The sequence below is a fragment of the Tachypleus tridentatus genome, chromosome 13 (assembly GCF_004210375.1).
Source record: "Tachypleus tridentatus isolate NWPU-2018 chromosome 13, ASM421037v1, whole genome shotgun sequence".
NCBI lineage: Eukaryota > Metazoa > Arthropoda > Merostomata > Xiphosura > Limulidae > Tachypleus > Tachypleus tridentatus.
This window is the reverse complement of record NC_134837.1, coordinates 16,835,344-16,857,761: the sequence shown is the minus strand read 5'-3', so window position 1 is coordinate 16,857,761 and position 22,418 is coordinate 16,835,344. Positions and strand designations below refer to the sequence as shown.

At 32.8% G+C, this 22,418-nt stretch overlaps 1 protein-coding gene across 1 annotated transcript in view; it reads right to left on the bottom strand.

Moving 5' to 3' along the window:
- The window catches only part of LOC143238984 (protein turtle-like), a 574,376-nt gene extending 552,461 nt beyond the window's left edge, over positions 1 to 21,915 (bottom strand). The window contains exon 1 of the mRNA XM_076479675.1: positions 21,666 to 21,915. Within this exon, the coding sequence (XP_076335790.1) occupies positions 21,666 to 21,726 (61 nt within the window). The 5' untranslated portion in view covers positions 21,727 to 21,915. The remainder of the gene's footprint in view (positions 1 to 21,665) is intronic.
- Between the last annotated feature and the right edge of the window lie 503 nt (positions 21,916 to 22,418).

The window sequence follows — 22,418 nt, the reverse complement described above, 5'->3', positions numbered from 1 at the left end:
TTCGAGAGCAATGTGCGAACACAGATTATTTGAAATAGCATCCAAGAAACAGAGTAGATTGTGAATGTTGAAAGAACGATCTATTTGAGCGCGTTGTAGAATAGTTATGACTTTGGTTCGAAATATATATGTAAAATCGGCTCGTTTGGGTTGAGAAAAATTTTGTGTAGAGGAGTGAACAACGTTTCGACCCTCTTCGGTCATCGTCAGTTTCACAAAGAAAGAAAGAGGTAACTGACCGATAGCTGACTACATGTTTGAGGGAAATTGTGTGAGTGTAGGAATGTAGAGGGCGTGCTTAGATTTTCATTATATTTATTAATATAGGTGTAAAAGTGTTCCTTTGTATTGGTTTATTGTGGGCTTAAGTTGTTGTATAAGTAAGGCTTCTTTAATTTTGCGTTTGTTTATGTTTGTTTCTTTATTTAGTACCTGAGTGTTTTCTATGGTTATGTTGTGTTTATTTGACTTGTGGTATTCGTAAACGTGTGAAGGTGACTTTTTTATGTTCTTTGAATCTGGTTTCCATTTTTCTACTTGTTTCTCCAATATAGAAGTCGTGGAAACCAGATTCAAAGAACACAAAAAAGTCACCTTTGCACGTTTTCGAACACTGCAAATCAAATACACACAACATAACCATAGAAAACACCCAAATACTAAAAGAAGCATTACTTATACAACAACTTAAACCCAACAGAGGCCTGGCATGGCCAAGCGCGTAAGGCGTGCGACTCGTAATCCGAGGGTCGCGGGTTCGCGCCCTCCCAGCCCTGGGGGCGTATAATGTGACAGTCAATCCCACTATTCGTTGGTAAAAGAGTAGCCTAAGAGTTGGCGGTGGGTGGTGATGACTAGCTGCCGCTGCCTTCCCTCTAATCTTACACTGCTAAATTAGGGACGGCTAGCACAGATAGCCCTCGAGTAGCTTTGTGCGAAATTCCAAAACAAAACAAGCCCAACATAAATCAATACAAAGGAACACCTTTATACCTATATTAATAAATATAATCAAACATCTAAACACGCCTTCTACATTCCTACACTCAGTTACACAGCCCCCTTCAAGCATGTGGTCAGCTATCGGTCAGTAGTAATCTCTTTCTTTCTTTGCGAGCCTGACGATGACCGAAAAAGGTCGAAACGTTGTTCGCTCCTCTACATAACATTTTTTTAACCCAAATCACCCGTTTTTACATATATATTTTTCTCTACAAGTGGGTGTTTTCTCGACATCACTGATGTTTATTCTAAATGTTTCACAATGTTGTCAACATTAACTATAAACAAATCATACAAAATGTCTTCTTACTTAGAAAGAAAAAAGCGCTCGTGAACTGGTATCGTCGTTAGTAATGATGTTTTTAACATAAAACATAAGAATACCTTTTATGTTTAATAACAGCTATATCTAAAACAAATATTAATTAACTTTGAAGTTTCGAACAACCGTACTTAAACAGAAAATCGCTCGAGGCAAGGAAACAAAATCCAGTCTTATAAAAATAACGTTCGTTACATTTTGAGGGTCCCTAGTCATCGTTTCTCTAATAAACGGACAAGGAAACTAAACAATAATAAACGAAAGAAAAATGTAAAGATAAAATAAGAAGAAACGACTTTAGGTTTAATTACAAAAAAACAGAAAAAATACTAAAATAATGATATGACAACACTTCGTAATATGAAGAAATAAAATATGAGAAACGTAATAATATAGAATAATAAAAAGAATAAGAAGTGACAACCAGAAAGAAGGTAAAATAAAAATAATTAATAAGAAATATAAAAATAATAGTATGTAAGAATATATCTCTGAATGTAGCGAAGAACATATACTAATCGAGTTCAATGAACAGTATATAAATAGATTACTAGTCACTGGAAGTCATCATGCATCATAGGTTTTATTATAATATCGTTATTTAAGTGTAATAATACGAAATTATAATAAATTGAACTTTATTAGAATCTTATGAAGTTTAGTTGAAACCTATGATAAATTGATAAGCGGATGGTGAAAATAGATATTAAAGCATTGGAAAATTACCAACATGTTTTTTATGATAGAATTCAAGGCTACGATCTCAGGACATATGGAAGAGGATAAATGCTTCGTTATAAACATATTAACATTTTGTGTAATACACTACTTACGACCACTAACTCCATAAAATAGAATTACTTCGACATATAGTAAAGATATTTCAATGATAATAGAAGACAGCTGATATTTTCATTCAGGGTAATAAGTGCTTCATATTCTACACATCAAAATAAGCACTTCATTAAATGCTGTTCAAATACAGTCAGATGTTCATTTGACATCTTTTTTTCAATTATCTAACTTTTAGTTTTCATCCAGAAGAATTATTTTCTAAGTAAAGACTTAATGACTCTATCTTCTATGACTATATCTTCTATAACTGTATCTTCTATGACTGTATCTTCTATGAGTGTATCGTAAAAGCTGAAATTGCCGTTTCACAATTAGTTTACTGCTGCTACTCTTATAGTTTGAGTCTTCACTTCAAACAACTATCTTACAACTGTTATTCTTGTGGCTAAAATCTTCACTTTAAACAATTATTTAACAACTGTTATTCTTGTTGTTAAAATTTTCACTTTAAACAACTATTTTACGACTGTTATTCTTGAGGTTACAATCTTCACTTTAAACAACTATTTTACGACTGTTATTCTTGAGGTTACAATCTTCACTTTAAACAACTATTTTACGACTGTTATTCTTGTTGTTAAAATCTTCAGTTCAAACATTTATTTAACAACTGTTATTATTGTGGTCACATTTTCAACCCAAAAAACTATTTTACATCTGTTATTCTTGTGGTTAAAATTTTCACTTTAAACAACTATTTTACGACTGTTATTCTTGTGGTTACAATCTTCACTTTAAACAACTATTTAACAACTGTTATTCTTGTTCTTAAAATCTTCACTTCAAACAACTATCTTACATCTGTTATTCTTGTGGCTAAAAATCTTCACTTCAAACAATTATTTAACAACTGTTATTATTGTGGTTACATTTTCAACCCAAAAAACTATTTTACATCTCTTATTCTTGTGATTAATATCTCCAACTCAAACAACTATTTTATAGCATTTGTTTTAATGGTTAAAATTATCAGTTCAAAAATATTTTACGTCTGTTATTCTGTAGTTGAAATCCTCACTTCAAACAACTATTTTACATCTGTTATTATTGCAGTTAAAATCCTCACTTCAAACAACTATTATACAGCTGTTATTCTTGTTGTTAAAATCCTCACTTCAAACAACTATTATACAGCTGTTATTCTTGTGGTTAAAATCCTCACTGCAAACAACTATTATACAGCTGTTATTCTTGTGGTTAAAATCCTCACTTCAAACAACTATTTTACAGCTGTTATTCTTGTGGTTAAAATCCTCACTTCAAACAACTATTTTACATTACATTAGATTACAGCTATTATTTTTCTATTTCATTCTAGGTAGACATTTACATAATTCAACACGGAGATTCAATGATTCCTAGATAATACATTAACAGATCCTTTCTAATAAAAAATACGTTCTGATAATCAGTTAGGGAATACTTCCTAACTGTCAATTTAAGAACTATGTAAAAACAAGTTTAAAAAAAAAACTTTTGTTATTCTTATTGGATATCTGTCGAGCAAGTCTCTGTTCCAATTCTAGGCTTTTAGAGCCAAAGCTCAGGGGATATTTTCAGTTCCATGGGATCTTCTAAAGAAACAAACGACAAGAGAATTAATATTTCTTTTAAGAAATGTTTGACTTTTGTGTAAACACGTCAGATATTTTGTTTTTTAATTTATGTATAATATACGTTAAATCTTCCATTTCGAGACATTTTTCTGTACTTTCTACATAAAGCAAAATGTTTAAAAGTTTCATGTTTATATAAGCATGACTAAAGTTCAGTAAAGTTGAGATGTTTTCATACTTGAACCATGTTAGTCTAGGAAAAGAATATAGACTCTCAAACTTTGTTTAAGAGCCTTTAAGGTAAAAAGGCCTGATTTGATCTTCCATAGAAAATTACCACCTAAATATTTAAAGATATGTTATAAACACAAGTTGTGGTAGCAGTGTTTCTTAGTGAGCTATTGGATCATGCAATCCGAAGAATAGCAGCCAAAGTCACGACAAGTATTCAGTATATAATATAAGAATCCAGCAACAACTAACTGAAAGTTGTGGAACTCATAATTCCTATTTTAAAATATAAATATCCACACTGCTTTGAAATTTCATAAAACTTTCTTAAACCTAGTGAGTACGCACGTATTTGCAGTTCGAAAATTATTGCAAGAAGCGAACTGTAAATTGTAAACATACTTTATGTAATCTGGAACTGAATCTTTCTGATTCGAAATCCATTAAAATAGTACATGGAATATATATATCTATATATATGGTATAGAAAGTGTGTCATATGCTTGTCATAATAAACCTGATGAAACTGTTTTTTCTTTCAGTTAAGCTGATGTGAAATATGGCCTAACACGTCTGTAACATGTATTTATTGTATTTTTGTATAATCATTTGTATAACCATACGTTGGGAGACACATTAGTTCTACACCAACAATACAGCTGTTAGCCACAATGACGTATACAGTTCATAATAACATATACTACAGTATAACATTCATTGAGTGCTTCTACAGTAAAACTAATTTTAATATCTAATGTTACAGTAATTTCGTTCACAATTACCGCGTAGTATATTAAGTAGTGAGTTATTCTAAACTAGTAATAAGCTTATATATAATTCCAGTTTTAGTTATGCTAGCTATCAGGTCAAAATAGACAATGCGTCAGAAAGGAGGCTGCTTGTTCTCTGCACTTGGCTGGTCCTATTTGGGTACATTACTCTTATATAAATTGAAAATATAACAACTTTGTTTAATATAAAATATCCAGATATCATTTTGCGGTTAATAGAGAAATGGTTAGTAATTCTGATTTTATGTCAACTTATGTTGGTTAGGAGTTACCATTTTACACTACACATTGAAACCTGTATACAATTTATTTCTAACAAAAAACCCAAGCAGACGTTCTCGAATAAGGTTGACAAACAAATCTTGGAAGATGAGATGTTTTGAGGCTATGTCCCTGCACTGTACATAATGTTATGTGTGTGTTTTCTTACAGCAAAGCCACATCGTGGTATCTGCTGAGTCCCATAATGTTATTACCAGTTGTTGTTGTTTATAATAAAGCACAAAGCTACACAAAGAGATATCTGTGCTCTACCCACAACGGGTATCGAAACCCGATTTTTAACGTGGTAAGTTCGCAAACATACCACTCTGCCACTAGAGAGCATGTTATTACCATAGGTTTTTGTTGTTCTTTTCAGCATTTTGTGTACTTTTATCAAAGCTCAAATATTCTCTGTTTGGTGAACTAATAACATTATACCTTTTCTCAAGACTTATTACTAAATATTCTAAATATTCAAGGACTATGTAACTTAATATTTATATATATACACTTGATTCTAAAAATAAAGAAGTATTGAAAGACAGACTGCTAAGAAATGTAGTTTTATCTACCGTTTTCATCATACGTACGTTTCACAACGGCTGTAACGTACAACTTAGCTTAAAACACTCTAACCCCAAACAATAAAATACATTTACACTTTCCCTTCATTCGGTTCAAGACAGTTATAACCAACCCTGTTGGTGTGAGCTGAACTCTGTAGTGCGACCTTTAAGATTTTCTTTTCATGCAGAAAATGTTAACAATCAAAAGAGGATATTTTAAAGTTTCTTTCGACTATCTGAGATTTTATTATACTAAAATTGAGACTATGTATAATTCTGTAATGTTCCTTTCAAAATGCTCATGGCTGAACCTCCATAATTCTGTCGGGGGAAAAGTTTAAAATAAATGTAGCATGCCTTGTGTAAAACATACTGTTGTATAGATTTTTATTTCATATATTTTTTGATCGCTAGCTCCTGTGTAAAAATTATCCTTAGAGTTAGAAACAAAATTTAATACAGTAAACAGTAGGGAAAGTTATATTAACAAAAGCACTGTGTAAACTATTTGTGTGCTGTCGAACTCCCTGAAGGTTAAACTAGATTATATTTTAGATAAGAGGTTTAGTAAAGGACAGAATATCTTTTATATTTATTAATACTGAAAAATCTATTGATTCAATAATTTCTGATATAACTCAACATGACGATCTCAAAATACGTTATTTTTCCTTCACGATTTATCTCAAAATCGGATTTCTAACATCCTCACCAGCCACGAGTTCTTAATACTATAATCCTCACCATACTAGTTCATAACATAGCCTCCTCACCAGCCACGAGTTCTTAATACTATAATCCTCACCACACTAGTTCATAACATAGCCTCCTCACCAGCCAAATCTATTCTTAATACTATAATCCTCATCATATTAGTTCATAACATAGCCTCCTCACCAGCCAAATATATTCTTAATACTATAATCCTCATCATATTAGTTCATAACATAGCCTCCTCACCAGCCAAATATATTCTTAACACTATAATCCTCATCATATTAGTTCATAACATAGCCTCCTCACCAGCCAAATATATTCTTAACACTATAATCCTCATCATACTAGTTCATAACATAGCCTCCTCACCAGCCACGAGTTCTTAACACTATAATCCTCATCATATTAGTTCATAACATAGCCTCCTCACCAGCCACGAGTTATTAACACTATAATCCTCACCATACTAGTTCATAACATAGCGTCCTCACCAGCCACGAGTTATTAACACTATAATCCTCATCATATTAGTTCATAGCATAGCCTCCTCACCAGCCAACTATATTCTTAACACTATAATCCTCACCATACTAGTTCATAACATAGCCTCCTCACCAGCCATGAGTTATTAACACTATATTCCTCATCATACACAAGTTCATAATACTAGGCTGCTCACTATACACGAACTCATAGCGTTTAGTTATAACTACCACGTTAATTATCCTGTTCATCACCAGCCACAGGGTTCATAATACTAGTCTTCTCATGACCACATGAGTTCATATAATAGCCTAAGCCTCATCACCAATCTTAAACTCATAATATTAGCTTTCTCACAAATCAACTACATCATGAAGTGTCAATTGTATTAAATTATTTGATATGTGGAGCTGATTGTACTAGAACATTTAACAAGCGTTGTTTACTGTATTCAATCATGTTTAGTGTTAATTGTATTAAATTATTTGATATGTGGAGCTAATTATACTAGAACATTTAATAAGCATTGTTTACTGTATTCAATCATGTTTAGTGTTAATTGTATTAAATTATCTGACACGTGGAGTTAATTGTACTAAAACATTTAACAAGCGTTGTTTACTGTATTCAATCATGTTTAGTGTTAATTGTATTAAGTAATCTAACTTGAAATGTGAATTGTACGAACATGTCTGACATGTAATGTCAAATGTATGAAATCATATGACATGCAACGCTAACAGTATTAGATCATCTGACATTTAATGGTATTAAACAATCTAATATGTACTGTCAATTATAATAGGTTATCTATCATACAGAGTTAATTGCGTTAAGGTAGCTTACAGGCAATACCCTTGAAAATGAATTACATTTAGTGCCAATAACATTGAATCAACCAACACAGAGAATTATTTTGGTCCGTCTGACATGTAGTGATCCCTCTACTAAGTTACGATAAACTGATACACACTTAATTAGGAATATAAAAAAGAAGACTAAACGTGCCCATCTTAGGTTAAAAGGTTTTAGTAATCAATAAGTAATTCTAGAAACTCTTTATCGAAATATAATCTATTCAGTACATCACATGAAAATACAAATAAAAACTTCTGGAATCATTTTCTCGAGATTCAAATAATTTTTCAAGTACTTAAAGTCCACATTGATTATATCATTATCAAAAGTAGTTTTGTTGTTTTCTATAAGACTACAATCTAATATTATCGATATTCGATATTATGGCGAGAAAATGTTCAATACTTCAACCTTTTTTTTCTTTCACCTAAGCCTAATTTGTTTCAAAAACTAGACCTGTGTTTCTATGACCACCCGCTGGGATCCTTAAATCAGTCAGAGCCGTTTTTTGTTTTTTTTCTCTGAGATAGCGAACTGTTATCGATTAGTAATTTCTTGTTTTCGTAAACGTAAAGTACAAATTTCCTTGTTAACTTAGGAGCCAAATGCTATGACGACGTCTCTTTTCTCTCTGCGTTAACTATTAACTATGTCAATATGTTGTCATCACTTTGTTCTGGACAGCTAGAAAAACAGACAATGTGAATATAGATACATCTTCAATCTGGCAGTTTGAGTTACGGATAAAGTGGATATGCACCAATAATAATGTACCAATATATGTACATAATGATTTAAAATTAACTGAGGGGATAAGTCAAAACTTACAGTAAACACCGATTACAGCTTCTTCATATCAAATTTATCTCATAAAAATACAATGGTTCCAGCCAACCAATTACAAAGAAATGCGATGATTTCATTCAGAAGGTTACAAAGAAACATAATGTTTCTATAACTCATGTTACAAAGAAACATAATGTTTTTATAAATCATGTTACAAAGAAACATAATGTGTCTATAAATCATGTTACAAAGAAACATGATGTTTCAATGAATCATGTTACAAAGAAACATAATATTTCTACAAATCATGTTACAAAGAAACATAATGTTTCTATAAATCATGTTACAAAGAAATATAATGTTTCTATAAATCATGTTACAAAGAAATATAACGTGTCTATAAATCATGTTACAAAGAAACATAATGTTTCTATAAATCATGTTACAAAGAAACATAATGTTTCTATAAATCATGTTACAAAGAAATATAATGTTTCTATAAATCATGTTACAAAGAACCAAAACACTCCAGCGTTTCAAATTACAAAATATTATAACGATTCTATCTGTCAGATCACAAAAACAGACAAAAGTTTTTACACATTAGATTATAAAGAAACACGACATTTGTTCATACAGATATATATATATATATTGATAGACTGCTTGTGTGATACACATCACAATAAGACTAATAATAGCTTTGATGTGTTTTACTAGTGCTTTTTAAGTTTTCATCTCAACCGCTCAATCTAGTTAGTGATAATAACATAACAGTAGAAGCCCAGAGCAGAACTATTTGACGTAAGCTACCATTATTAATATTGACATGTAATGTGACACAAATCACTCGTCTATTCATTACACCAAGGCAGCGTCTTGTTTGTTTGTTGAATTTCGCGAAAAACAACTAGAGGGCTATCTGCGGTAGTTATCCCTATCCTTCATATCAAATTTATCTCATAAAAATACAATGGTTCCAGCCAACCAATTACAAAGAAATGCGATGATTTCATTCAGAAGGTTACAAAGAAACATAATGTTTCTATAACTCATGTTACAAAGAAACATAATGTTTTTATAAATCATGTTACAAAGAAACATAATGTGTCTATAAATCATGTTACAAAGAAACATGATGTTTCAATGAATCATGTTACAAAGAAACATAATATTTCTACAAATCATGTTACAAAGAAACATAATGTTTCTATAAATCATGTTACAAAGAAATATAATGTTTCTATAAATCATGTTACAAAGAAATATAACGTGTCTATAAATCATGTTACAAAGAAACATAATGTTTCTATAAATCATGTTACAAAGAAACATAATGTTTCTATAAATCATGTTACAAAGAAATATAATGTTTCTATAAATCATGTTACAAAGAACCAAAACACTCCAGCGTTTCAAATTACAAAATATTATAACGATTCTATCTGTCAGATCACAAAAACAGACAAAAGTTTTTACACATTAGATTATAAAGAAACACGACATTTGTTCATACAGATATATATATATATATTGATAGACTGCTTGTGTGATACACATCACAATAAGACTAATAATAGCTTTGATGTGTTTTACTAGTGCTTTTTAAGTTTTCATCTCAACCGCTCAATCTAGTTAGTGATAATAACATAACAGTAGAAGCCCAGAGCAGAACTATTTGACGTAAGCTACCATTATTAATATTGACATGTAATGTGACACAAATCACTCGTCTATTCATTACACCAAGGCAGCGTCTTGTTTGTTTGTTGAATTTCGCGAAAAACAACTAGAGGGCTATCTGCGGTAGTTATCCCTAATTTAGAATTGATGAACTAGAGGGAAGAAAGCTAGTCAACAGCACCCACCGTCAACCTTTTGGTTACTAAAATCGAATACTGCAATTGACCATCAAAATATAACACTTCATTGGCTTATATGACAAGTATATTTAGTGATGGGATTCGAGCCCACGACCCGTAGGTTGTGTGTTGAGTGTCCCAATCACCAAGCTACGCCAGATCTTTCTGGCATAAGGCGTTATATTATTTTTTTTCTTCAAGGTATGAATATTTTATAGAAAATGATTCGTCGCGTACCTTGATTTACCAACAACTCTAAGAAAAACTGCTTGCTAAAACAACATTATTATATGCAGTTTTAGCGCTAACAGATCGTATAGGCTCTCCTATCAGACAACCGATAATAACGCGAGTAGAAATATTGTCACGTTCTTTGTGCATTACTATATCTATTTATCCCAATAAACGTTTATGAAATTTAATATTGTAAAATTGCACTTTAATTTCATTTTTCATTTCTAGCATACGCTCTGTTTTGTTTCGATAACGCTCTACAATGCCGAAACAAGAGTTGTATAGCTAACAAAAAGAAAATAGAACATCAATGTTCTGTCTGTGGTATCAGAACCAAGCTGTCACTCACATCCTCGGTGTCAAAACCAAACTGTCACTCACATCCCCTGTGTCAGAACCAAACTGTCACTCACATCCTCTGTGTCAGAAACAAACTGTCACTCACATCCTCTGTGTCAGAACCAAACTGTCACTCACATCCCCTGTGTCAGAACCAAACTGTCACTCACTTCCTCTGTAACAGAACCAAACTGTCACTCACATCCTCTGTAACAGAACCAAACTGTCACTCCCTTCCTCTGTGTCAGAACCAAACTGTCACTCCCTTCCTCTGTATCAGAACCAAACTGTCACTCACATCCTCTGTAACAGAACCAAACTGTCACTCCCTTCCTCTGTATCAAAACCAAACTGTCACTCACTTCCTCTGTAACAGAACCAAACTGTCACTCACTTCCTCTGTATCAGAACCAAACTGTCACTCACATCCTCTGTATCAGAACCAAACTGTCACTCACATCCTCTGTAACAGAACCAAACTGTCACTCCCTTCCTCTGTATCAAAACCAAACTGTCACTCACATCCTCTGTGTCAAAACCAAACTGTCACTCACTTCCTCTGTATCAGAACCAAACTGTCACTCACATCCTCTGTAACAGAACCAAACTGTCACTCACTTCCTCTGTATCAGAACCAAACTGTCACTCACATCCTCTGTATCAGAACCAAACTGTCACTCACTTCCTCTGTATCAAAACCAAACTGTCACTCACATCCTCTGTATCAGAACCAAACTGTCACTCACATCCTCTGTATCAGAACCAAACTGTCACTCACTTCCTCTGTATCAAAACCAAACTATCACTCACATCCTCTGTGTCAGAACCAAACTGTCACTCACATCCTCTGTATCAGAACCAAACTGTCACTCACATCCTCTGTAACAGAACCAAACTGTCACTCACTTCCTCTGTAACAGAACCAAACTGTCACTCACATCCCTTGTGTCAGAACCAAACTGTCACTCACTTCCTCTGTATCAGAACCAAACTGTCACTCACATCCTCTGTGGTAATTTCCTCATTTTTCAACATTTCTTTTACTTTCCACATCATTTTTGGGTAAAAGGCTAATGAACATAAAGAAAAAATACGCATTTTGCGTTGTTAGACTCAACCACTTATTTGAGTAAAACCTCGAAAGATGAAAATAAGAAATAGGAAAATAAAAATAAAAAACTTTTTAGCATTTAATAGGGAAAATGTGAACACTATGAAATTAGCCTAAATACTAGCTGGTCAAAAGATCACACTGAAACGAAGCGTTAATCGGTAAACACGTAACGAAATTTAGTCATCTGTGTTCAAGCATTAACGTTGTCAACATCTCACACTGACATGTCCTGTGTTACATTGGGTAAAAACATGGCAAAGGCTAAAAGTTGACAGAGTTTGAACGTGGCAGAATTGTCGAGCGGCAAAATGCATATTTTTTCTTTATGTTTATTGGACTTAAGATTTTGGCCAGCAGTGTATCTTATTGTTTTTTTTTCACGTTCATATACAGTGTGATAAATATAAAACACAGAATGAAAACAAAAGTAGTGTAAACATTTTACTGAAATAATCTTTGTGAGTTTCAGTAAAGATATATAAATCAATTGAAATATGCACTGCAGAAACAAATTAAAAAATCCCATTACGTTATCACAGCGTGAAAAATTAGGAATTCTGTTCTTTAGAAATTTGATAAAAATTATAATAATTCTTTTCATATTTTCAATTAGTTTTTGCTCAGCTTTTCGTGTCAACATGCATCTTCAATTAATGACACTTGACAAAGTCAGGCATATTCTGTATAACCAACAAAAACATACAAATAAACTCTGAACTTGTGCTAATTTAGGTACCGAAACGTAATTACGAATAAATACAAGGAACCTAGTGTTTAATGGAACAGCGAGTGTTGAATGATAAACACAGGGAACCTAGTGTTTAGTGGAACAGCGAGTGTTGAATGATAAACATAGGGAACCTAGTGTTTAATGATACAGCGAGTGTTGAATGATAAACACAGGGAGCCTAGTGTTTAAGCCTAGTGTTTAATGGAACTAGTGTTTAAGGAGTGATGTTGAATGATAAACACAGGAACCTAGTGTTTAATGGAACAGCGGATGTTGAATGATAAACACAGGGAACCTAGTGTTTAATGGAACACAGTGTTGAATGAACCTAGTGTTTAATGGAACAGCAGGAGTGTTGAATGCGGATGTTGAATGATAAACACAGGGAACCTAGTGTTTAATGGAACAGCGAGTGTTGAATGATAAACACAGGGAACCTAGTGTTTAATGGAACAGCGAGTGTTTAATGATAAACGCAGGGAACCTAGTGTTTAAGGGAACAGCGGATGTTGAATGATAAACACAGGGAACCTAGTGTTTAATGGAACAGCAAGTGTTGAATGATAAACACAGGGAGCCTAGTGTTTAATGGAACAGCGAGTGTTTAATGATAAACGCAGGGAACCTAGTGTTTAAGGGAACAGCGGATGTTGAATGATAAACACAGGGAACCTAGTGTTTAATGGAACAGCAAGTGTTGAATGATAAACACAGGGAACCTAGTGTTTAATGAAACAGCGAATGTTGAATGATAAACACAGGGAACCTAGTGTTTAATGATGAATGATAAACACAGGGAACCTAGTGTTTAATGAAACAGCGAGTGTTGAATGATAAACACAGGGAGCCTAGTGTTTAAGGGAACATCGGATGTTGAATGATAAACACAGGGAGCCTAGTGTTTAATGGAACAGCGAGTGTTTAATGATAAACGCAGGGAACCTAGTGTTTAATGGAACAGCGATGTTGAATGATAAACACAGGGAGCCTTGTGTTTAATGGAACAACCTGTGTTTACTGACAAAATACTAAGAGGATTTATTATAAATAAACCCTCTGGTGTCAGGAACGCATAGTTTTTAACAGTAATCTCCTACCCGATAGGTAGCAGCACTACTTATGTTGGGATGGTTCGATTGTTCATTTAAATAGTATTTTAAATGTCTCTTCAATGCTGTCAAACCTTCACAATACTATACAGAGTTTGCTTTCATAACAATATTTATATAAATATTGGGTCACAAGTTCTGTAAGTATCATAGCAACAATTTATTGTTCTGTTTTTTCTTCCTTTTTATGACACAATAACTCAAGACCAAAACAATAGTGTCAACTAATGTCGCTAGGCATTATAGTTTCATAGGAAATATTTAAATGACTACTTATGTATTATTAATCTGTAGTCATTTAAAAATATAACAACATATAATTCTTGTGTAAACAGGTTATCATTACCCCTTAAAGTCAGCTTTCTTACAGATTTAGGTGTTTCTTAAAAAAAAAACACGTAATAACAGGGTGAAACAGGAATTACTAGCCAAAAGAGAACAGTAAATATTACAGTTCGAACCTTATTGTATGTAGAACTTGGTAATAAATACAACCTTTTTAAGTGTAATGAAACACTGCATTAAAAACAAGCTAATAAGTAAGGAAAAACATTTAATCAACAAGACAAAGTCACTCGTTTGAAGTGTTTCTAAAAATGAAAACTAAACTGTTTTTTCTTAACTTGTTTTAAAAGGGAATTATAATTGGTTAATCAAAAGTATTACATATTTATATTGTCTTGTAAAACATCTACTTACAAATCGAGTGATTATTTACATTAAGAGCTTAGAAATAAAACACATGCACTAAATGTTTAATTTTAAAATACCTATAATATTAACACCGAGTGTTTATTATAAAACACATGATATGAATATAGAGTGTTTTATTTGAAACGAACCTCTTTTATTAGTAACGCCAAGTGTTCATTGTAAAGCTTATATTAAGAGCAGTGAACGTTTAGTGTAAATAGAAATTAATAACAGAGAATATTGTTTAATTGTAGAACACATTTACTAGGAACACAAGATATTTAATTGTAAGACATATATATATATATGTATGATGTGAAATTTAACGTTTACTAGGAAAACCGAGTACCTGGAAGACAACGACTTGAAAACATTGCAGTAAAAAAATAAATCATATACACGTTTTATGTAACACCATGACGACTATGTCTAAATCCCTGCAGTATTCGGGCCAGGAAATAAGAGAAAGACACAAGAGCTAAGTTTACAATAATCCATAAATAAATGCATGCGATGTTTTAAAGGAAAGCAAAAATCCTGAGTGTGTTAAAGTCTTTCCAGCATGTTAAAGTTAAGCTTCTAAGCTAACGCACAAGTAGAACTACTTTCTTAGTCAAATAAAATAAGGACACTCGAGTCGAGGCTTTCTCGAACTTTCCTTACTCTTTGCAAGAAATATGTAAATGTATAACATGTAAGGCTTAGAGAATTATTAAATATACATATAATGTGAAAACTCCTGTTTCTGGCAAAGCAATACGTTTAAATCTTCTTGCGTAAGACTGTAAAACCAGTACATTTAGTTAAGTGTATTAATTACTGCATTCATGTTTAGTCGAAGTAGGTATTTGTTTCTGAATAAGAGTTATTATTATATACGCGAAAGACGTGATACACCTGTTACCTGTTTACATCTTTGATTCGTCAGTTGGTATTTAGTTGTCACACATACAACTAACCCTTGTGCATATCTTACGACCTTTGATCAATGCATTTTAGGCATATGAAATACCAGTGATTAATGGAATAATAAATGACAACAAAAGTTAAATAACTGAAAGTTATAGAATCTTCAGACCGGGAAAACGTGTAGTATAACATTATCATATATACATTTAACTTCATGAAAACAAACCTTATATAATCATTACTCAAAAAAACAATTCTCTTTGTATGACCGCTTATAACTGGCGAATGACTGGATCGATTTGCATCACACATGAGTAACATGATTCCACGAGTGTAAGACCAAGCTGCTTTATTTTGTTAGGCGTAAGACATATCACCCACTATTTATGGTTTTGTTTTTTGTTTTGCTTTTAATTTCGCTCAAAGCTACTAAAATTCTACCCTTTTACCGACGAATAGTTGGATTGACCGTCACATTATAACCTGATTGTGATAAAGCAAAACTTTGGCTTTATTTATTGTTCACTCGTTTTTTAATGTATCCCTCGAATTTATTTTTTTTCACTAGCCTGACACACTTTCATAGTAACCATTACTGTTTGGATAGAGTTTTAAAGGGAAGATTTCCTAGAGGGAAACATTTCACAGACCAAAATATCACTAATTTTATTCATATTATGAAACAGATTATCCTAGATTAATAGGAATAGATGTGAGTAACTGTGGTACTGTGGTACTGAGGTGAAATCAGAGAAACACAGTTTGGGGACTGATGGCTACCTTTGGAAGTAAACAAGAATGTTTCTCAATAGTTTTCTATTCTCATACACCAGTGTTATCTTTTGTTGTTGCTGTTTATCTGTTGTTGTTTTTTTTATTTCGCGCAAAGCTACACGAGGGCTATCTGCGCTAACCGTCCTTAATTTAGCACTGTAAGACCAGAGGGAAGGCAACTAGTCATCACCATCCATTGATATGAATTGATCTTAACAAAAAATAGTTATTCATAACAACAACAAAAATGTACAGTTGCCTATACGTAAGCTTGATGAATTAATTGCTTCATGTTGGAACCACCATGATTCTTACATCTGGTACATTTTTCGTGGTCGCTGAGTGTTTTCGTTGCAAGCGCTCAATCCTACGTTCGTTAGTGCATTTGACGTGGTACTGCTTTGAGCTTCTTTATTTAATTGAAAGTAATAACGAAGTACAGGTTGTTTTGAAAGACGTTCTATAGCTTCTTCGATTTTCATTTTTATTGACTGAAAAGAGTGGACGCTCTAAAAATATCAAAATCTCGTGAAAACTTAGCTTCACCGTAGAGTGAAAAACAAACAGAATAAGCTTGCGTGAAATGTTCTAAACCTGTTCTGTAGTTCAAGATAAAGTTGAATCTTGCCCGTTATACTTCTGTATTAGAGCAATTAGCATGCAAATTTCATACATAATGGAAAAACTATGCAAAGAGAAGCCTAGTAATGTCTTAGTTGTTCCTTTATTTTATTTTATTTTGGTTAGAAAATTGTTGTTTCACAAATCAGTTCTTCGGATCAGAGCTAAAAGTAAGTATAGTTTAGAAATACACAAATACGAAAGTCTCGAATAATAGAGAATGTTTTTTTGTTTTATCACAATTTGCATTTGACAAATTATTAGGTTAGCAATAAAGCGTGTAGCACAACTGATACTAGACAAAGGCAACACGTGTGTTATAATATAATTCGTGATACTCATGTATAATGCGTGTGACTTATGAATCAAATACGTTACAAAACGTGTATGCTATGTCACGTATTACACATTTGTTTTTATAATACGTATATAAATATATTGCAACGTAATTATATTGCATCTTGCATCGTATAGAACATGGCGTGGATCACAAACAATCTGTACATCTTGCATCATATAGAACATGGTGTGGAGCACGAACAGTCTGTACATCTTACATCACATAGAACATGGTGTGGATCACAAACAGTCTGTACATCTTACATCACATAGAACATGGTGTGGATCACAAACAGTCTGTACATCTTACATCGCATAGAACATGGTGTGGATCACAAACAATCTGTACATCTTAGATCGCATAGAACATGGTGTGGATCACAAACAGTCTGTGCATCTTGTTAATAAATTATCAAAGCACTAAAATTGTATACTATTCATTAATCTTGATTTTGTTTTGTATGTTTGACTGATTTTGAATTTCGCGCAAAGCTACACTAGAGATATTTGCGCTATTCATCCCTAATTTAACAGAGGGAAGGAAACTAGTCATCATCACCCATTGCCAACTCTTGGGCTATTCTTTTACCAACGAATAGTGGAATTGATCGTCACATAATAACGCTTCCATGGCTGAAAAGGCCAGCATGTTTGATGTCACGGATATTCGAACCCGTGACCTTCCAATTATGAGCTGAGTACTTTAACTATCTGAACCTACTTGATTTTATTTAGAGATCTAGAAAAATGTTTACCGTACAATAAACTTGAATTTGTCTCGTAATTTAGAAGACTCTGTAACTTCCAATACAATTTATTTTCTGCAATGACTGTACGGATTATTCATTTTTCGATAAATTTGTTCCTGTCTGTTCCTTTAAAGGACTGTACAGCTTTCAATGAAACTGATAACATGTATGGTGATTGCAGACTGCGCATGTTCTAATCCATTTAATTTTGTTTACTGATTCAACACATTGTACACCCTACAATAAACTTGATTTCGTCTTTTAACTCCAAGAACTGTACATCTTAATCTAAACTAACTTTGTGTGATTGCTTTACGTGTACTGAATTAATAATAACCATTACCATAGAAAAGCGTACAATCGTGGTCAAAATGTTTGTTCACTGTTCTATATTGACAAATACCTTCGAGTTGTTATTTTAGTCTGTTTAAGTTATTTTGAACATTTGTTTGTCAAAACACACATACACACCTTACATAAAATGGTATGTTTTTTTTTTGTGTAACTTATTTTCGAAACAGATTAACTCAATGTTAAAACAACTTCTCTGAACTTGATGTAAAAAGAAGATTTTAGGTTTCAAATTAATCGATTGCCGAGGAAAGTTGCGAATCAGATAGTCAGTACAGTGTAGTACTCCCAAGTATACTTTATCCAGAATCTTGAAACGTCATCAGACTACAGACTACAGAAATCGTTATTCCAAGAAATTATTTTCGTAAATGCCAAAAACTATATATGGATAACAATGTTTCAACAAGGACAACATCAGGTCCAGGTCAAAATAAGTCTTGGAACAACTTACTTACAAGCACATTCATTGCAGGTCATTCGGGAGAAGACTGATCAATAAGTCTATTTAGTAAGAAACGTTATCTGTAAATCGATATTTACCACAACTCACCACTGTCACAATGTTACTTGGGAAAGTAGCTTATACTTAAAACACTGGCCAGTTGATGATGATGGTTGTATCCGTGTTCGTCATTTGTCTGGAGAATAGACGAAGGAAACATGCAGATGTTCCATTACGTAATTGGACAACTATTATACGTGGTAGAAAAACTGCTCTTCATATCCTACAGAAAAACATCAATCAATGGCGCTTACGATAGGCGTCATTTTGACGCGATATTTCTGTCATATGCTTGGACACGATTTGGCAATAACTTTGCATTCCAGGACGACAATGCTAGTGCTTACAGTACACGTATTGTACAGGATTATCTCGACCAGGAAGACGTTACAAAATCGTCATGACCAGCAGAATCTTGAGATTGTAGTTCTATTGAGAACTGAGCCAGATAAAATGCTACCAATGACCCTAAATCAGCAGCTGTAGCTGAGTTGCAGCGCTTCTTAGTGATATAATGGGATTGAATCATAATGAATTATATCAATAACCTCACTGAAAGCATGCCACGTCACCTTGCGGGGGCTATTAGAGCACAAAAAGAACCAACCAAGTACTAAATGTCTAATATAAATTAATATAAGGTTGTAGACACTCTCTATAATAGCTTGATGTTATATTTTGCCACTTTATATATTTTGTAAGGTTTTTTTTGTGAAACGTGAAATGCTGAATTTTACTTCTTAATACAGATGTCTGATAAAATTGTTTACTGTTATAATAAATCGTTTGTAGAGCCAGTCTCATTTTATGGGATACATTTGTAAATGTTTAACATAGTAGGTGTCTGTGACTTTATGGCGGTAAATTTAAACAATAAATAAACAACACACAATCCACGAATTTTTAAATAATATAGTCAAAAAAGTTCAATGCGTGTACAAAAAAAATTCGTTCCATTGTTGGTTATCACAGTTTTATTGAGATATTTGTATTTTCTCTTTTTCGTAAAAGTTCACATAAGCAGGTTCAATTATTTTAGAATATTCTTTGATAGAACAACTTATTCTTCTCCACTTATGTTTGTTACATGACAACCTGTTATATTTTTACTTTAGAAATTGCCACTATACGCCCTTATTGGCTAAACATATAATATGTCGTCTAACTTCACTTTTTCACTTTTACTTTTACTGACGTTCTCTCATATAATACCTAGCTGAGGTTTGAAACGTTCTAAAAATTACGAAACGTTTTGATTTAGCAATACTCACTTAAAGTAACGAGAAACAATTCAGGAGATTCGAGTAACGTGATGTGAAATTTCAACAACTAAACTGCACAACAAATGATTTACAATATTTACATAAGCAAATTTGCTATAACTGTCGCTTTTAAAAGTAATTCACAGTAGCACTCGCTCACATAACACAAACGGTAATAACTCGATTTGGTAACGTTCCTTATGCAAATATAACGTTAGTTTCTTAACGGACAGAGTGTCATGAATTATACAACAATGCACTCAGGATATGAAATGAGAGGTTAAAACGTAAATAAAATATGAGTCCAAACCTTAGATGTCTGAGGTAAGATATCATGAAAATACCACCGAGTTTATAGAAGAGAATTCTTATAAAGTCACCGATTGTCAGTATGAAAATCAACGATTCTAAACGATATTTTTAAGAACTTAATTAGTGTTTTAAAAATGACGTTTCTGTTAATAATTAGTGTTTTAAAAATGACATTTCTGTTAATAATTAGTATTTTAAAAATGACGTTTCTGTTAATAATTAGTGTTTTAAAAATGACGTTTCTGTTAATAATTAGTGTTTTAAAAATAACGTTTCTGTTAATAATTAGTATTTTAAAAATGACGTTTCTGTTAATAATTAGCATTTTAAAAATGACGTTTCTGTTAATAATTAGTGTTTTAAAAATGACGTTTCTGTTAATAATTAGTGTTTGAACTCAACTCTTTCATATGAACAAGAAAGTAATAATAAATTTCTTCAATGAAAAACACCATATTAAAAATACTAGTTAGTATTATGCAGAACATATTTTAAAAATATTCAAAGAATCGTGAAATAGCAAAATTTGAAGGTGGCTAAAGTGGGATGTCACAAATTTGGAATTCAAAGTTTTAAACTTTGTAAAAGAAGCGTTAACTTTCATAAAGAACAAATATTTCAAAGCATTACATTAGATTCTCTGAATAAACCATTTGAGAAATGCTTAGGTATCAAGAAATAAAAAAGTACCTTTGTATATTAAAATACAAATTACAGAAATACATGCTGTTTAAGTGTCACAACAGAACGTTAAACTGAAAAACGAACTACCGTAGCTACGTAAAAAGAAATGAATTCCTATGTGAAAGTATCCTTTCCATAAGCAGAGTTTGGCAAGGGCCCGACATGCCCAGGTGGTTAAAGCACTCGACTCGTAATCCGAGAGTCGCTGGTTTGAATCTCCCTCACACCAAACATGCTCGCCCTTTCAGCCTTGAAGGCGTTATAAAGTTATGGTCAATCCCAATATTCGTTAGTAATAGTGTAACCCAAGAGTATCATGTAATGGGTGGTGATGACTAACTGCATTCCCTCCAGTCTTACACTGCTAAATTAGGGACGGCTAGCGCAGATAGCCCTCGTGTAGCTTTGCGCGAAATTCAAAATCAAAACAAATCCATAGGCCTAATTACTGTGACAAACGTCACTTAGAATGTAGAGGTAAGGTGTTTTTCAATAAATAATAGACAAATTATTCTCCAGTATTTCGTGAGCTTCTCGTCTTTAAGCCGTAAACAAAAGTTCCACTCTCAAAGTCGTTTCAAAATCAACTATTTATCGTAATTGTGGTCAAAGGAACTTGAAATAAGTAGACATGAAAAGTTACGTACCATTAACATATTTCGTAATCCATATCCAACCGAGGAAATACCAGAAGCTTTCGACGCCCATAGTTCGTCTCTTATTCTATGTCGTATTCATTTAGAACAAAAGGTTTAAAAGAGTATATGGTTTTGTTTCACAAGTAACTCTCAGAATAATGTTTGCAAGCTCTCAATATTACATCTCGAACTATTTATTGCCTAATGAAGTTTATCTTCTCAATCATCTTACCCGAGTAACAGGCGGCTGTTCTGTGGTGCCGATCTTGTTCGAGTCATTATCACAGCCAACACATCAGGAAAAGTTCAAGCGCCTTATTGATCTTGTAGTTCACAATATGATCACAAGAGGGAACTGCGATCTTTGGAATGATTAGATTGGACGTTGTTCTTGGGTTACTTTTTTTAGCGCAAATATACACAATGGGATGGCTATCTGTGATCTTTTCATTGAAGGGAATCGAGTCCCGAATTTTAACGTAGACGAAAACTGACTGTTGACCCACCGAAGAAAAGCTGCATATTTAATAGAGATTTAAATATTCACTAGGGATATTATTCGAGTTTCTCTTTTTACATACAAAACTCGGAGGAATATCGAATAGATCAGAGTTAAAGTCTTCACAAAACTTAATAATATGAGCGTGCTGTTTAACAGTATTGGAGATAATTGTGCCAACGTTTGTCGGAATCTAAAGACACTAGACCTAGTTTACATGTTTCTCAATGTAACACGTTTCAGCTGTCTTATTACGTCATCCC